Raw genomic sequence first — 14,151 nt, 5'->3', positions numbered from 1 at the left:
CTCGGGGACCAGATGACTGATGTCACTGCTGTGGCAACCACCCTGACTACCACGGATGGGCTGGGAGCAGCTTGTTTGTGAAGAAGGGAGCACTGAAACCGGGCAGTAAGGCGGGGGGAGCAGGTGCTCACTGGAGGCATGCAAGACAAGCATGGAGACCCCCGGCAGGAGGGTGGGGGCAACAGGACCAGAGGACCAGAGGGCCTGCTGATTTGAGATCTGAAGTCACCCAAGCCAAACCTAGGAGCCATCCTGGACTCACCCTCCACACCCAATCACCAAGGCCTCTCCATTCTGCATCCCAGATGGCCCGAGAGCCCTCCCCCACCATACCCTCTGCCAGGGCCCCGGCCCAGCCACCGTCTCTCACCGAGACCTGTGCCCTCAGACTTTACTGAGCATCAGGACCACTGTAGGACGTGAGACCGAATTTCTGATTGAACAGATTTCTGCTGGGGCCTGGGCATTGGCACGTCTCCCGGCTGCTGCCTCTGGTTGGGGCCTGTGCTCGGAGAGCCACTGACCTAGACGATTCCTGTGCTCGGGCCCTGCCTCAGCCCTGCACCACCTGGCAGGCACATGCCCAGGTTTCCCTCCGACTAGAATCTCACTTCTTGTTCCACCTGTATCGATCCTCCGTTTCCCCAGGAAGCCTGAGGCAGCGGAAGAATCTGACCAACATCCATACCCCCTGCACCTGAGGTGGAGCCAGGGCCTTGGCCACGACATGTGGGCAAACGGAAGAACTGGAGTATGTGCGAGTAGCTGGGGGTGGGGCGAGGCGAGCTGCTGCCATGACATGCCACACAGAAGACAGGACAGAGGCCCGGGCCCAGGTGGCACACTTGGAGACAATCCGAAGGGTCTAGCAGTGGTCGGCAAACTGCGGCTCGGCAAACCACGGCTCGCGAGCCACATGCGGAGTGTGGCTCTTCCACAAAATACCGGCTCTTTCACAAAATACCGACTTCTGCGCATGGGCCACGAAGTTTCAATCGCACTATACATGCACGCCCGCACGTGGTATTTTGTGGAAGAGCCACACTCAAGGGGCCAAAGAGCCGCATGTGGCTCGCGAGCCGCGGTTTGCCGACTACGGGTCTAGGGGACCACAAGCACAGTCCCTTGCTAGACGGAGGCCAAGTCAGTCCGTGGGATCGCGGGCCACCTGAACAGCAGAGGACAGAGCACCTGGTCCTGTCAGCCCTGGGGTCTGTTCTGGGAGTTGCTGGCAGCAATTCCCCAAGAGTATCTGAGAGAACCACTGAAGGGAGACGCGAGTCAGCCCGACCCTCACAGCACCTCCTACTTTGCAGCTGGAGGAGTAGAGAAGGAACATGGCTGAGGAGTTACTATGGGGGAGGGGCTTCTCTTTCCTCCGTTTCTCTCCTTCCCAGCACTACACTTGGCTTTTTAGTTGGACATTTGCTTAGTTTTTGTCTCTCTCTCCACTAGACCATAAGCCCCGAGGGGGCAGGGGACATGTCTGTCTTGTCCATCACTCTAGGCCAGCACCCAGACCAGGGCCCTCAGAAAGTGCTGGTTGAATGAATGGACGAATGGATGGATCGATGGATGGATGGATGGTGAGGGAACAGTTGATGTGATGGACCACAGGGCCCCAAACCAAGGACAACAAAAAGGAGATGGACAGATGGGAAGAGAGTATGTGGTCAAAAGTGTGGTTTAGGGACAGGAGTGCTCGCTAGGGTGGAGGAGTGAGGGGGGTGCCTGGAAAGGGAGGCCAGAGAGATGGATCCTTCCGCTGAAGACCTGCAGGGAGAACAGGTCCAGGCACAGGCTGTGGCCACCATGGCAACGGGAGATCAAGGGCGCTGATGGCGAAGGCTGATGGACAGGTTATCAAGAACTGAGGCTGGGGTGACGAGGGTGGGGTGTCAGCACAGGGGCACAGTAATCCCGGGGACACAGCAGGACTGTGGATGGATGGGTGGGGAAGGCTGGGAAATCAGAGGTACCACGGCCTTGGTGCCCAGGCGGGAGGCCACGGTAGCTGGGTTGGCAGGGATGGTGGTAAGGTGGGCTGGGCTGGGGGGAGAGCAAACGGCATGAGCCTGTAGGGGTTTCCATGGGGAGGGTCTGGTCTGGAGGCAGCACTGAGGGCAAAGAATGCCCACCCCTCTCTGAACCTGCAGGGCATGAGGGCAGGTGTTCAGCTTCTACTGATGGGGAACTGCTCATCCAACAGGGGCAGGGGTGGGATGGAAAACATTTAAATGGAACCAAAGACAGCCTGGTCCTGCACCCACTCTCAGACATCAGGCACTCCACTGGGACTGCCCTCACTGCGGCTTCCTATGGCCGCGGCACAGCTGCCTCCTGGGCCCGGGCACCCCACGGCTCAGAGCAGGGACTAGGCCTGCCCTCATGCCGGGGGCTTCACCAGGCTCTGGGGGAGGTGATGGTACATGCTGCACCCCACTGTCACATCCTGCTTGTGGTTCCCCAGAGTCCATGCCCTGGCCCCAAGGAATGTACAGTGAAGGGTGGGAGGAGATAATGCCCCCACAAGGGATCCCATATGGGGGAGGCTCGCCACCAAGAGTTGTCCCGCAGAACAGAGAAATAGGTGAGAGCCCAGAGGAGGGGCAGGGAGGGGGTTTAACGCATGCGAATTGTCCCTCCCTTATGCCATGGGCTTGACCTACCCCCCCCCCCCCACACACACACACACAAAGGCTCCTTTAATCACCCCACAACCCTGAAGACTGGAAAGGTCAGGTTTTCACTGAGGCCAAGAGAAGGAATGCGACCTGCCCAAGGTCACATGACCAGCAAGGGACCCAGTCGGAATGAAACCCAGGCCTGGCTGGCTTCCAATCATTGTGCCTCAGGCTTCATCGAGAACTGAAGTAACAGACCAGCATCCTGGAGAAAGGGCATGTGCGTCGAGGGTGTGGCAAGCCCGCATCGGAGGCTCAGCGTCCCCAGAGTGAGGTGGGTGGGGCAAGCATGGGTGCAGGTCAGGCTGAGCGGCCGCCCCCCCCCCCGCCCCTCCGCCACCCATTCCGTAGAGAAAACAGGGTGGGGCAGGGGAGGCTCTGCAGGGCAACAGGCCCAGAGGTGAGGGGTGACAACAAACAGGGCCCTGTCAGCAGGGACAGGAGGGAGGGAAGGCACAGTAATGAGCTCCCCAGGGCCTCACCTCTCCTCCCCAGACCCAGGGCTGGCCCCACGGCACCAGGAGGCAGAGAGCAATTAGTCCCGAACACCCCACCAGCCACAGCCCTGGGACACGAGGTCCTGGACATCAGCCGCCCGGCCCTCGGAGCCTCCAGCCAGGCCAGGTGCCCCAACCTCTGCAGGAGGGACCTCTGGCCGGAGACAAACACAGGTCTGCACGGTCACACAACATCAAGGACAGGCCGCCCTGCAGGTTCTGGGCCCCTTCCCCACTCCTGAGATGAGCAGCTGCACCAGAGCCCGGGGCAGGAGCAAGCTGAGGCTCCTCCCTGCAGATGACCACAGCCCACTCCCCGGGGGGGACACAGCAGGTCGGGCTCCGTCCCCACGGAAGGCCCCAGGATGCCTACAGCAGCAGGTGACTGTGGGGCTGCAGGCCAGTGGCTGGGCCGAACACGACAGGGCAGGGTGGGAAGTGTGAGGCCAGCACTATCGGAATCCCTGGGCCACCTCCACCCCCAGACCAGTCCTGCCCGAGCGGAGGGTGGGGCTCAGAGGCAGGGGGGCCTTGTTCTGGGATCAGAAAAGGTGGTTGGAGCCCTGAGGACAGTGCCACCTCGAGAACAGTGCAGGGCCCACCCCTCTCTAGGCCTTGAGGCCCAGAAGTGCAACGATCCCACATGTGGCTCTCTGACACCCCAAGAGTACCCATGTCTGTGGGCTGAACCAGTGGCCTTGGCAAGGGCCCTACAGCCCGAAGCCACCCTATCCCCACAGGACCAGCAGGGGCCGGGCTCCGGGGATGCCCGCCTGGGGTGGCTGTGAGAAGTCACACTCCATTCAGAAATACGACAGCAGGGCCCCACCAGTCCCAGCCTCAGCCTCAGCCTCAGCCTCAGGCACAGCTCCCTCTGATGGCTGAGGGACATTGCAGGGGATGAGAACAAACTCTGCTCCTGATTGGATGGGTAACAATTCCCAGATCATCTACGGATAGTAATTGTCCTAACGCGGGTAAGGCAGCCACCGTTCACAGAGCACTGCACAAGGCCTCCAAGTACAGCGTCTCCTCTCACCCTCACGACTCCCCGACAGGGAGCTGCCTGGTAGCCTGACTTTCCGATGAGGGTATTTATAAAGCCAAATGGTGAGCCTGAGGCTCGCACCTGAGCTTGTAAGACTGAGATGCCCAGTGCTCTTTCTTATGCCCTGCCACTCGCCCCTACAGGAAGAGCGGAAAGGGCAGGGATGAGAGAGAGGCAGTGACTTGTATTTGCTGGCATGGGAACCCAGGATGCAATCCCTGTTGATCATTCTTTAGAGAGCACAAGCCCCGCCTCTCCTCCAGCTTCCAGGCCGCCCCTGGAGAGGAGGCGGACTGAAGGGCTGCACCGCCGACTGCTGCCACCAGAGGGCGAAGTGTAAGGACCAGCGCCCATGTTTTCCAACCTAAACCCTCTGACCCTGGTCCCGAACATCAGCATCTTGGAACCACGCTCATTTCTCAAGGACATGTTCTGCCAAATGGCCCAGGGACACTGCGGGCCCATAGTGGGGAGGAAACACACCAGAATCTCCGTGGGAGCAGATTCCCAGCAGCTGCCCAGGGACCTTAGGCTGGCAGGTGAGGGGAAGGCGGTCTAACACTCAGCCGACGCTGGAGAGCCCGGCGTCACCTCCCACCCCGCCCCAGGAACAAACCCCATGAAGTCTCACCTGCATGTTCCGGCTGCACCCCCGCCCCCACTGCAGGTCAGTGAGGACCCAGGCTGAGCTCCTTTCACCAGCCGCGCCCCAACTCCCCCACCCCCACCCCCACCCCAGGCTCACCTTCTGCCACAGCGACTCTCGGGAGGCGAGCGACGAGCAGGCTGCCACAAACCAGCAGTTGCCCACCTGGCCCTGGTGCAGGTCGTGGGAGCTGATGCCGTCCACAAAGAGGCGGGGGTCCTGGCAGATGTCCTGCGGGGAAGCCGAGAGGAGGCCTCAGTGTTGGTGTAAGATTCGCCCGTCTGTCTCCCCTGCAGGCAGGCCCCCCTGCATGGCCAGTGGGTTTCCCCGAACCAGCTCCCCCCAGTGCTCCCTGGAAGGCCCTCTCCCTTCCCCTGGTTGGAGAACTCTGTTCACTGCCAAAGGCTCCCCAGTGAATGGACACTGCGGAAGGACTTCGGGGGCTGGACCCGGGGCCACCACCTTCCTCTTGCCCTGGGTCTTCCCTGACCAGCACGCAGCCTTCACAGGCCCACAGTCACGAAGCCGGGTGAGGGCACAGGGGGGACACACCAGACGTACATGTGATGAGTGCAGAGGGCGGGAGAAGCAGGGGGCGATGTGACGCCCCGTGCCCCCTGTGGGCATACCCTCAGGCTGTTTTATCTGACCCTCACTCTGCCTCAGAAGTGTGACACTGTCATTCCATTTTATAGATGAGGAATGAAGGCTCAGAGAGGGGCAGTGACTTGTCAAGGGCACACAGCAAGCAAAGGCCAAACAGAGCTGAGCAGACACCCACAGAGCTCCCGGAGTGCCCACCTCAGGCCCACCCTCCTCACCCATCAGCATCCTCACCCCCACAGGGCTTAAAGGGAGTGCATGCTCCCCAAGGAGGGCTGGCAACAGTGGGGGGGGGGGGAGGTAAACACTAAGACATACCTTCCTGGCTCCAGGCATCCTGCTGGTACTAAAGTCAGTCCTCCCCTTGATCCTTAGAGGTGGGGATTGTGCTCATTTTACAGATGAGCAAACTGAGGCCCAGAGAAGTGGAACAATGCCCACCACCTGCCTCCACTTCAGCGGGTGAACGCTGGAGCTAGTTCAACCACAACAGAGCTCCTGAGGTCCTACCAAAAGCAGCCAGCAGAGGGTTCCAGAGTCAGGAAGTCAGAATTCAAGTTCTTGCTCCCCACTTATTTACCATTGGCTGTGCAACTCTGGACCAGTGGCTCAACCTCTCTGAGCCCCTGTTTCCTGCCCCGTGCAGAGGAGGTAGGGGAACATGGGGCAAAGGGCTATCCCTTCCCACTAAGGTGTCGGGGAGCCTGTAGCCACCTCTGCCTGGGAAGAGCGGTGCTTTGCGGGCCAGATCGAGGGCCATCACTCCTCTGAGGATATGAGCGGCTCCAGATAGGACCTCAGAGTGACCAGTTCAGGGACCAGCCACAAGGCGGCTTTCCCAGAGCACAGACTGCAGGACTGCTGCCCCAGGTCGTAGGAACCAGTGAGGCAGCCATCAGAAGTCTCACCTCCCTTCCCGCTGCCTCCTTATCTTATCTCCCAGGCTGCACTCTGAGCCCTGCTCCCTGGGGTCCAGAAGGACCAGCAGGACAGGGGTGGGGGGGCTTCCTATCTGGATGACCGCAGCCACAGCCCACCCGGGGAGAGACAACTGCAGCCTGGCGTCTCCAGGGCCTGCAGCAGAGGTGACTTCCCAGGCGCTCCTCCCCGTCAGATCCTCCCAGCCAGTGCCCTGGACAGAGACACGACTGCCCACTCCACAGAGGAGGACACTGAGGCCCAGGAGACGATGATGCTCAAGTCACGAGCCACGTAAGTGGACCAATGGGACAGAACCTCGGTCTGCTGGGCTCCCCACCAGCACTCTCCTCCCCACAGAGCAACAAAGCCTGGCCCTGCCACCCCAGAACAGGGCTCTGGCTCCAGACTTTTCTGGAAGGGGGCGGGGGGGGGGGGAGAGAGAGAGAGAGAGAGAGAGAGAGAACTGAGCTTAGGAGTCAGGAGGCCTGGGTTCCAGGCCCAGCATTGCCCTGACTCGCTGTAGCAGAAAATGGGTCTGGCACAAATCCACAAGCCTGGGAGGGCGCAGAGAGGAGGCGGAGGTCTGGGAGTGTTCCCACTGCTGGGAGAGTTGGGGTTCGCCAGCTCTAACCTAGAGAAACCACTTGAAGGTGGCAGCACCTGGGTCCCAGAGGCCATCTCGGGCACCCTGAATGGAACAATCCCAGGAAGTGCTCACAATGACTGGGAACCTGCTCAAAACAACCCAGCCAGAGGGTACTGTCAGCATCCCCACTTCACAGATGAGAAAACCAAGGCACAGAGAGGTTAAGTCACTTGCTCAGAGCCACACAGGAAGGGGTGAACTGAGATTCCAACTCAGGCAGTCAGCTCCAGAGCCTGCAGGCGGGCTAGGGTTTACGAGTGACAGCGCCATCCTTCCTTCACTGGTCCCCCTGCACACGTCCTGAGCCTAGCTTAGGGGGTCTCACTATGTAACAGTGAGACCAAGGGGTCAGGGCAGCCCAGACCCTCCCTCACCACCACAGGGCCGGGCTTCCCAAGGCCCGTGTTTGTCCTTCCACCTGTCCTGGGCCATCAGCTGGGCACAGGCAGAGCTGGACAGGGAGGCTCCCAGCCCACAGGCAGGGCCCTTGACGAGGAGAAATCCGACTATCAGCCTCCACGTGAGCACAGCTGTGACAGCCGAACACAGAGAGATCAGAGGAGGCTGCCTGGAGGTGGCAACCCCCGCAGAGCAGGCACAAAAAGCACTGGTGGGCAGGGAGGCTCCGGGGGAATGAGGATTCCAAATCCTCCCAAACACAATTGTGCCACAGCCTCCAGACAGCCCCCACCTTTGCCACCATCCTCCCCCAGGCTCCCGGCCACCTGTGTTCCCTTCCCTCGCTGGGGCTCAGCAGCAGCCCTGGAGGGAGGGCGCGCAGGACTGGACCGGACAGGCACCTGCTGCGAGCCCTGGGCTAGCCGGACTCTGTCTGGGGCACCGCCTTCTGCACCTGCGGTTCCCTCTCAGCCCCTCCCAGCACGTTAGACCAGTTCCACCAACACAGGTCACTGCCCATAACCACCTCCCTCAGCGGCGCAGCAAGAACTTCCGGTTTCCAGGCCCGGTGTGCACACAGGAATGCAGCAGGCAGCGGGCCCAGGGCACCTCCACCTCCCCTCCCTCCCCCTCCACATGCATTCACCTCCCCAGTCACCTCCCCTAAGAACACAGCAGGAATCAACCCGACAAGTGGGCAACCGGCTGAGGCTGAGGAAGGAAGCGGGACCTCTGCCTGGGGCAGGAAACCAGGGCAGTGTTCTCGGGGGTTATAGCTTGTCCCTCCCCGCCCCCCCATCCCTGCAACAGACTTGCCTCCCCACCCCACGCTCCCACAGCAATCCCATGCCCCTGTGCCATGAAGGGGATCGTTCCTGGGCAGGGCAGAGGCCCAGGTGGCTGGCCTTGGTGCAAACCGCCTACTTCGTGGCATAAAGGGACTACTGTTCAGCACGGCGAGGGAGTGGGGTTCTCCAGGTGCTGGTACGATGGGCAGGAGCCCGGGCAGGGGGCTGGGCCCCAGCAGGCCACCTTGGGAGAATTCCGGGAGGTTCCAAAACGAATAGCTGCTTGTAGAACAACTACCAGTGCCCTTCTTGGTCCCACCCAGGTGCCTGCAGGCTTCCCTGCAGAGATGGGGGGGCAGAGTGTTGGCTAGAGAGTGGGGGGCACTCTGCCTCCTCAGGGATGAGAAGGGGTCTCTACTACAGGCTCAGGGCCTGAGAGAAAGAAGCATACACCCCTTTACATGGGGATTCCCCCTGAGTCACAAGCTGACCTCCTCTTCTCCTCTCCCCAGCCCGTCCCCTGGGGGAGGCCAGCAGGTGTTCACTGAACTGGAAGGAACAAAGAAACAATGAAGCTGGGAAGAGGAGGAGGAGGAGGAGGAGGAGAAGGAGGAGGAGAAGGATGTGAGCCCAAGGCAGGTGCCCTGGGTGGGGACACCCTGGGTGGGGACTGAAAGGACCAGGCCCCACCTGTAGAGCCCATTAGAGATGGGCCTTTTCGGGCAGGGCCAGCCCTGGGTCCCCATCACAGGGCTGGCAGGTGGGGGAGAGGGGAGACAGTTTGTCATCTGCCCCCCCCGCCCCCGGTGTCAGACCCCACAGATGCTGCAAGTCATGTCAACCCCCAGAAATCACCATCAGTGAGAATTACTCTCCCCGTTTACAGATGAGGCAACTGAGGCCCAGGGAGGTCCCGTGCGGCCAAGTCCATCTGGCTGAAAACCAGCCTCTTCACTCCGTTCTTGGAGAAAGGTGGGGGGGCGGGGGGGGGGCAGGTGGGGGGCGGGGGGGGGGGGCAGGCAGGAGGCTGGCTGGGCAGCTCCTCCAAGAACACAGAGGCCGCGACGGCAGAGGGGGAGCGGGAGGTGCCTGAGAGTGAAGCAGGGCCTCCCGGGCTGCTGGGAAAGTTGGCGTCTGCTCTGTTTGTAAACAGTCAGGTCACAGGACCAGGAAGTGGGATTCCACAGAAATGCAGCAGCTGCAATGATCTCTCAGGCCAAGGGCCAAGCAGCAGGGAGCTAATGGTCACCCTGCTGGGCCCTCTCACCCCACCCGCCCGAGGCAAGCCTGGCCCAACTTCCTGCTCCACCAAACCCCATCCTGCCAGTGGGGTGAGCCTGCCCGGAACACAGGCCCTGCTGACACACGGAGGGACAGCCCATCACACCCTGGTCCCGTGGTCTCACCTCCTCCAACACCACTCAGCCAGGCCGGCCTGGCGCTGATCCCCCACCGAGGCCGGGCACGCTCAGGCACGTCCACACCGACCACCACGTGCCTGCACACCCAGGTGGTTCAGCTCCTTCTCTTCCAGTGTCTGGAAGGGACCAGGCACCAAGCCCAGTGAGGACGGTGGTGAAAGAGGAGGCGGTGTGGCAGGGACGGAAAGAGGCCCAGAGAGGGCAAGACACTCAGCTGGGGTCACACAGCAGGGGGTGCTGAGCCCGCCAGCCTGGCATCTCCTCCTCTCAGGGCACCGAGCCCCAACTTCCCCAGCCAGGCCTCACCAGCCTCCTTCACAGCCCTGGACCGAAAATGTCCGGGCGACGGCAGGAGGGCAGGAGAGGGTCAGGACGGGGCAGCAAAGGGAGTGAGAGGAGGGCAGAGAGCTCGGGTGTCTCCCCCTCCTCCTCTCACCCAAGGCCTCACAAAGGCCCTTTGAGGCCGGCCTCCTTCCCCAAAACCGGACAAAGGAGAGAGAAAGGCGTGGGAGCGGTGGCCCAAGAGGCAGGAATCTGTGGCCGCGCCAGGAGGCTGCTGGGAGTTCTGGAGATTCTAGTGTGGCTCCTGGGGCTGAGGTCAAAGGCAGCACGGACCCTTTCTCTGTTGTCGGGGGGAGGGGAGGGGGCCGGAAGACAGGACTCCTGGGTCCCTGCCCAGCTCTGCTGATGGCTCGTTGGACACTCCGGGCACCCACCTTCCCCTCTCAGCCTCAGTTTCCCTTCCTTACTCAGTCTAAGGAAATACACAGGGTTTTTTGGTGTGTTGTTTTTTTTTTTTTTTTTGAGTTAGCATGGACTGGAGATCACAGTCTAGGAGAGGAACATGAAAACTAAACTTCATTTCCCCCAACGAGCAGGTGCTCAGAGGAAACTTTCTAGTGCTAATCTGACCCGCACACCCTGCAGAGCACCTCACCTTCGATGGCCCCGCCGCCCCAGAGCACACCGCCCTGAGGACCAGGACCCCAGCCTCGCCTCCCCTCACCGCCCTCCACAAGCCGGCCCCGAGGCACCGCCGTGTCCCAGATGCCCCGGAGGGTCCCAAGCCGTGTCTTCACACTGTGCCTCCGGCCTGCGCAGCCCTTCCTGGCAAACGCCTTCTCTGATGATCGGGCAGCGGGAGTCTCCCGGCCCAAGCCCTCCGGCCCGGCTCAGGCTCCTGCACTGGTCCCTCCCGTGGGACCCACGCTCACAGGTGGCCTCCAGCAGCCGCCCCATCACCTAGGCCCCGAGGGCACCCACCCTCAGACTCAGGAATCGAGGTTAAAGAGGATGAAATCAAGCCAGGAGGGCAAGCACTTCCACGAACCACGTTCTAGCCTCAGCTAGAGGCCAGGACGGGAGCAGCCGGCCAGATGCCACATAACTCGCCATGCCCAAGAGTGAGGGTAAGAGCCGCCTGGACTGGGCGCCAGGCTCCGAGCCAGGCTCCCAGGCACCGTCTCTTTTACTGCTCACAACAACCCTATGAAGGGCTATTAGTTTTTACTACTGTTATTATTATTGATTAATCATCGTAATAAGTACTTGCCACTTACAGCAAATGACTATTTCAAAGTCATTATGAATATAATCAGCAAAGTTTATGCCTTGCTCTTGAACGTCACTAAATGGGACTTAAACGTCACTTACGCTTGAATTTCACTAAGAAAGGCCACATCACCTCATTTTTATCCCAACAGGGACCCTGGGAGGGTGACAGGACAGAGGAAGCCGAGGCCCAGAGAGGGGGTGAGTCCTGGCAGGGCAGTGGGGAGTAGGGCCCATTCTCCTGGCACCCCCTGCCCCCCATCCACATCACACCCCACAGCAGGAGGGCCCAGCATCAGCCCCTCCACTTTCTCGGCCACCTGGGGCCTCAGGATGACCCCCACCCCCACCCCCCTGTGCCCTGCACCCTGGGTGGGTCCTGGCCTGCTGGCCTCAGCTCCAATGCAGACCAGACACTGACCTTGGGCCGCTTCCACCTGACGCCAGGCCCCGGGGTGCCCTTGTAGTACAGCGAGTCGTCGGTGGCTGGGAAGTTGGGGTCTTCAAAGAGCACCTTCCTGCGCCGACAGGCCCGCTTCAGGGCTGAGTAGTTCTGTTCTTCGTAGGGCTTCACGCAGGAGAACATGGTGGCCGCTGCCCAGGGCGGGGAGGCCAAGACAAGCCAGCAGAGGGCTGCGTAGGTGGTGGGTGCGTGGGCAGCCCCTGGGGCACCTGGGAGGACAGAGGTGAGAAGATCATTAGTTTCTGAGGCCTGGAGGCCCTGAGTCAGGTGATCCCCACCTGCCCCTCCCTGCACCCTCACTCCCATTAGCCAGGAATGAAGGCTCAGAGAGGGAGAGAGACCTGCCCAGGGTCACACAGCAAGTACACACAGAGCAGGAAGAGGAGCCAACTGATTTCTGATGCTTAGAGGTGACACCAGACCAGCCGGCCAACAGGCCTAGGGCACAACCACGTGTGCTCTGGGCTGCCAGGCCTCACCCACCCCACTTCCTGTTTCACCAGCCTTCCCTAGACCTCCCTGGCCAGTGCACACCCGCAGAAAACAGCAGCACTGTCTCCAAGTCCCTCCTCCGGACCCTCGCCCTTAGTCTGGGGCGGCACAATTCTGCCCTGAGGGGGAAACCTCGACCCAGGCCCCATCCAGCCATCATTTACATTCATTCCCTCTTGCCCCTCCCGCCAGCACTTCTGGAATAAATGTCTTCAGTTATCATTGCTCCTTCATCCCAATGGCTAATTCCCCCTGGAGACCCCCCACCCCATCACATGATCTCCCAGTCCCCAAAGTCTGACCCTCCCAGGACAGCCTCTCCGACCTCAGTGTCTCACACTCCTCCGCAGCCCCTCCTCCTGGGCTTCGGGCCCCCCCCCCCATCTCTGACCTCTCCTCCCCCACTAGGGACCCCAGGGGTCTGCCTGCTCACTCCTGCCTCCCGAGCTAGTGACCCCTGTGTTCAGGCTGGACGCCTTTTCTGCGCCCCCGGCCGGCCCACTCCCTATGAGAGCCAAGGGCCCCTTCCCGGTACCAATCCCAAACCCAACTCCCCATCTCCCCGCACCTCGCCCGACTCCCCAGCCCAGGGAATAGGCCCACAAGCACCCACGAGACCGGACGCCCCGGAGGGCAGAGTGCACTTGGTCTGGTCCCCGTGCACGCACAGCGGCTGGCACAGAGCCTGGCACAGGAGGTGGCTGCACACGTCATCCTCCCTTCAGCCCCCAGAGTCCAGGTGGACCCAACCCAGCACCCTGAACCTCGTAGCCATGTCCCAACCAAACACGAGGGACACGGCCCGGACCGACATGGCAAGGCCTCCGGGCGGGGAGGGCAGGGTGAGGAGCAACAGCCAGCAGGTGGGCCAACACATCAGACACCCTGACAGATGCTCAGAGAGCCGGGCACAGAACGGACAGCCCAGGTATGTCCCGGAATCTCAGACTCCCTCTGGGCTGCTGGCAGAGCGCCATGCTCCCCTCGTCTACCCATCCTGGACCTGCCCAGGGCAACACTGCAGCCCCATGGAGGCACAGCTTCCAACGTCCAGTGCAGCTGAGGGAAACTGAGGCAAGGAAGGCTGGCTTCGGGGGCAACACAACTTTGAGAGCAAGACTGATGTGGGTGCCAGTCCCAATTGTACGACTCACATGCTACATGGCTTTAAACAAGTCCCTCAACCTCTGAGTCCCCATCTTACTATCTTCACAATGGGAACAATCATTGCTTCAATAATTGGAAGATATAATTAACCAAAGGCCAAGGAGACTGCTTCGTGGGCCGGGGGGGGGGGGGGGGGGGAGAGGAAGGAGAAGGGAAGTGGGCAGGCCACCTCTCATTTCCGAGAGAGAGCCCCATTCCTCTGGCACCTCCCATGTGCAAACTGCAGGGCCAGAGGTGTGTCTAGGGCAGTGGTCGGCAAACTCATTAGTCAACAGAGCCACATATCAACAGTACAACGATTGAAATTTCTTTTGAGAGCCAAATTTTTTAAACTTAAACTATAGAGGTAGGTACATTGTTATTAACTTAATGAGGGTACTCCTAAGGCTTAGGAAGAGCCACACTCAAGGGGCCAAAAAGCCAATTAGCCACAGTTTGCCGACCACGCATGGTCTATGGCATTTGCAAACAATGCTGGGCAGGCCTTTTCTGGTTTCCATTTTTCAGACAAGAGAACTGAGGCTCATGAGGGGAGGTGACTTGCCCACGTTCCATGGCGGAGTCTGACTCAAAGCCATATCCTCTGACTTGGTGCCTCCCCCTTGGCCTGGCGACCCCACAAGGCAGGAGGAAGGGCTGAGTTCCAGGCAGGGCAGGGCTCACCCCACACACACCCTGGCTGCGTCAGCCTCCCGGGAAGGAAAAAAGGGGATCCACGGGGAAGGGAGAAGCAGGAAGGAAAGGAGGTGAGAATGGGCAATGAGTGTGGAACATGAGGGACAACACGGAGAGCCGGAGGGCCTATGGTCCCTGCTTCGGGCTGAG

At 60.8% G+C, this 14,151-nt stretch overlaps 1 protein-coding gene across 1 annotated transcript in view; it reads right to left on the bottom strand.

The window, feature by feature from the left end:
- Window positions 1-14,151, bottom strand: part of CAPN5 (calpain 5) — a 50,487-nt gene that overhangs the window by 20,352 nt on the left and 15,984 nt on the right. Inside the window, 5 exon segments of the mRNA XM_014457846.2 lie at window positions 1,310-1,316; window positions 1,980-2,049; window positions 4,311-4,366; window positions 4,975-5,106; window positions 11,626-11,876. Coding sequence (XP_014313332.1) covers window positions 1,310-1,316; window positions 1,980-2,049; window positions 4,311-4,366; window positions 4,975-5,106; window positions 11,626-11,790 — 430 coding nt within the window. The 5' untranslated portion in view covers window positions 11,791-11,876.

Source organism: Myotis lucifugus, unplaced genomic scaffold, assembly GCF_000147115.1.
Source record: "Myotis lucifugus unplaced genomic scaffold, Myoluc2.0 scaffold_86, whole genome shotgun sequence".
NCBI classification, from domain to species: Eukaryota; Metazoa; Chordata; class Mammalia; order Chiroptera; family Vespertilionidae; genus Myotis; species Myotis lucifugus.
This window is presented reverse-complemented; position numbering and strand designations above follow the sequence as displayed.